The sequence below is a fragment of the Arachis duranensis genome, chromosome 1, assembly GCF_000817695.3.
Source record: "Arachis duranensis cultivar V14167 chromosome 1, aradu.V14167.gnm2.J7QH, whole genome shotgun sequence".
Classification (NCBI taxonomy): domain Eukaryota; kingdom Viridiplantae; phylum Streptophyta; class Magnoliopsida; order Fabales; family Fabaceae; genus Arachis; species Arachis duranensis.
Genome location: NC_029772.3, coordinates 15844740 through 15847591, shown reverse-complemented (window position 1 = coordinate 15847591; position 2852 = coordinate 15844740). Strand labels below are relative to the sequence as shown.

Here is a 2852-nt window from a genome sequence, read left to right as displayed (position 1 = left end):
TTAACGGTAGTTGATTGTTCGCGTTATCACTTTATTTATTTTTTTTTGAAAATTATTAAAAAATTAATATATTTTTTTCAGTAATTAATGATTTAATTTTTTTTTTGTCTAAACATATAAAAAAACAAAATAAACACTATTTTATATCTGAACGGATAATTTATTAAAAATCAACACATTAAATAATATTACTAGAGTTGATTTTTATTATGACATTTAACTACCTAATTTGCATCTTTATTTATTTTTTAGGACATCCACTCAATCGTAAACAAACAAAAAATAATATAAAAATTCTTAAATTTTGTAAATTAAATTTATTATTTCAGATAAATACCCACTTATAAAATTATACATCATGAATAAAATATCAAAGCAACTGGTTTCACATCTAATATCCCTGAAACGAGAATCACAAACTAATACCAATCCCTCAGTGATTGATGATTAATATTTAAAAATATAGACTCTAGACTAAATAAATTAGATTAAGAACTAAAATACTACCAAAAAGTCGAAAACAATAATTTTTATTGACATTAGTTTTCTTATTTCTCTTAATTTAGAGAATTTATATTCCCAATTTTTTTTTACCACGCAATAGCATTTAATGGCCACGTGTCACACAGAGCGAAGAAGCCGAGTAGTGATGAATCTAGCAGTGACCTCTCGAGCTTCAACGCTCACTCTATTCCACACAATCACTATTTCCATCACTTCCTCCGCCAATACAATTCCGTTACCGTCGCGTCAGCCCATGGATCAGAATCCCAAGCGAGTTGTCGTCTGCGGTGGCGGAGTCATTGGTGTCTGCACCGCCTACTTCCTCGCCAAGAAGGGCGCCGCCGTCACTCTCATCGAGAAATCCGACGTGGCGTGCGCCGCCTCCGGAAAAGCCGGCGGATTCCTCGCCCTCGATTGGTGCGACGGAGGGCCCGTCGAATCACTCGCCCGCGCTAGCTTCAATCTCCACCGTTCACTCTCCGCCGAGCTCAACGGTCCCCGATCCTACGGTTACCGACCCCTAACTACTCTCAGCCTCACCGTAACAGAATCAGATAGCAACCCTCCCTCTTCTTCCACCACTTCCAAACCCTCAATTGTTCCCTCATGGATCGACGGACCAATTCGGAGTCCAAGAACGATTGGAACCCCCGAAACGACGGCGCAGGTGCACCCGCAACTGTTTACGCGCACGCTAATAGCTAGGGCAGTTAAGGACCATGGGGCTCAGGTTGTTATTGGGAAGTTGGAACGGTTAGAGTTAGTTGGGGCCCGAGTTGGATCGGTTGTGCTTGAAGGAGGACGAGTTATTGAATGTGACTCGGTGGTTTTGGCGTTGGGTCCTTGGTCTGGAAAATTGGAGGTTTTGGCGTCATTGTGTAGAGTTTATGGTCTTAAGGCACATAGCATTGTTTTGGAGCCTAGAGAACCCAATTCCATAACCCCTCACGCACTATTTCTTAGTTATTACCCTTCAAAAGGAGGAAAAGCTATTGACCCAGAAGTCTACCCTCGTCCCACAGGTATGCTATTATTTGTAACTATGTACACCAAAAATCAGACTTTATTTTTGTGACTAAAAATGAAAGAAAGAAGCAAGAAAGGAAGAAACAAAGAAAAGCGAAATTAATTGGCTGGTTTCATGTCTAAGCTAATAAGATGATGAAGTTCATTCCAAGACTCAAGCCATTTCACATACTTCACAGCCTCCGAGGTAGCTGTTCTGTAAATTCACCATTTGGTGCTATTTTTTAGTGTGCACAAATAAATAGAAGTTAGCAATTACTATGCATGAAATCTAAAGTAAAACTGAGAGAAAGGTGTTATGGACCTCACCCGACAAGTTTAAAATATCTCTGTTGCTTTTGGGGTAGTTGTCAAGTATAATTGTTACAATTCATTGTTTACATAGCATTTCTCAGTTGACTACGTAGAAACTAGAAAGAAATACTTCACCAAACAACCCTGTCTGATTACAATGCTTAATTTAGCTGCAATGATGCAGTAACGAAAATAGCAAGCTCGGGGTCTACGTTAATCTTGACTCATCAAGGAACTGGAATCAAGATAAAACAGGCAGAAAGAAGAGTTTCCAGTTCCACACTGGCTACGTAGATATTGCTGACAAATTAGATAGTTTGGCTGATATGGATTATTAGGATATTCAATACTTTGGCAATCTCACACACTTTTGTATATAAACTCGTCCTTTTGTTCAATTATAAATTTGTTCTTCTCATTTTTATAATGTTAGAAGCCTAAACCTTGGTACAGTTTATTCATTTATTGAATTGAGGGGTTAAGTTTATACACAACTGAATTGTGTAGTTACAACTAACTAATAACTAATTATATTTACACATTTACATAATAATGTAATGTTATAAAATATATTTTATGTGAGCATAGTTCATGATTTATTGGTTTTGTTTTACGGCAGGGGAGGTGTATGTTTGTGGGATGTCAGCCGAGGAAGAGGTAGCAGATGACCCTGAGGAGATTAGAGGTAAGGAGGAGTCAATTGAGATGCTGAAGAGGGTGGCGAAGACCGTGTCAAGCCATCTTGGTGAAGGAGGGGCCCGTGTGAAGGCAGAGCAAGCGTGCTTCTTGCCGTGCACCGATGATGGCATTCCGGTGATTGGGGAGGTTCCAGGAGTGAAGGGTTGCTTTGTGGCGACAGGGCACAGTTGCTGGGGTATTTTGAATGGACCTGCTACTGGTGCTGCCATGGCTGAGCTTGTAATTGATGGGCATTCCACCATCGTTGATCTTAAACACTTTAGTCCTGCTAGATTTCTTGGCCGTGGGAAGGTGTAGTTTTCTAAAGATGATTTGTGTTGTGACCAGTG

General features: G+C 39.5%; 1 protein-coding gene across 1 annotated transcript; it reads left to right on the top strand.

The window, feature by feature from the left end:
* The first annotated feature begins 612 nt into the window (after nt 1-612).
* Nucleotides 613-2847, top strand: LOC107479527 (putative oxidoreductase TDA3). The gene is made up of 2 exons (XM_016099656.3): nt 613-1526; nt 2444-2847. The coding sequence occupies exons 1-2, from the start codon at nt 650-652 to the stop codon at nt 2818-2820; spliced, it is 1254 nt and encodes a 417-aa protein (XP_015955142.1). The 5' UTR covers nt 613-649; the 3' UTR covers nt 2821-2847.
* The last annotated feature ends 5 nt before the right edge of the window (nt 2848-2852 follow it).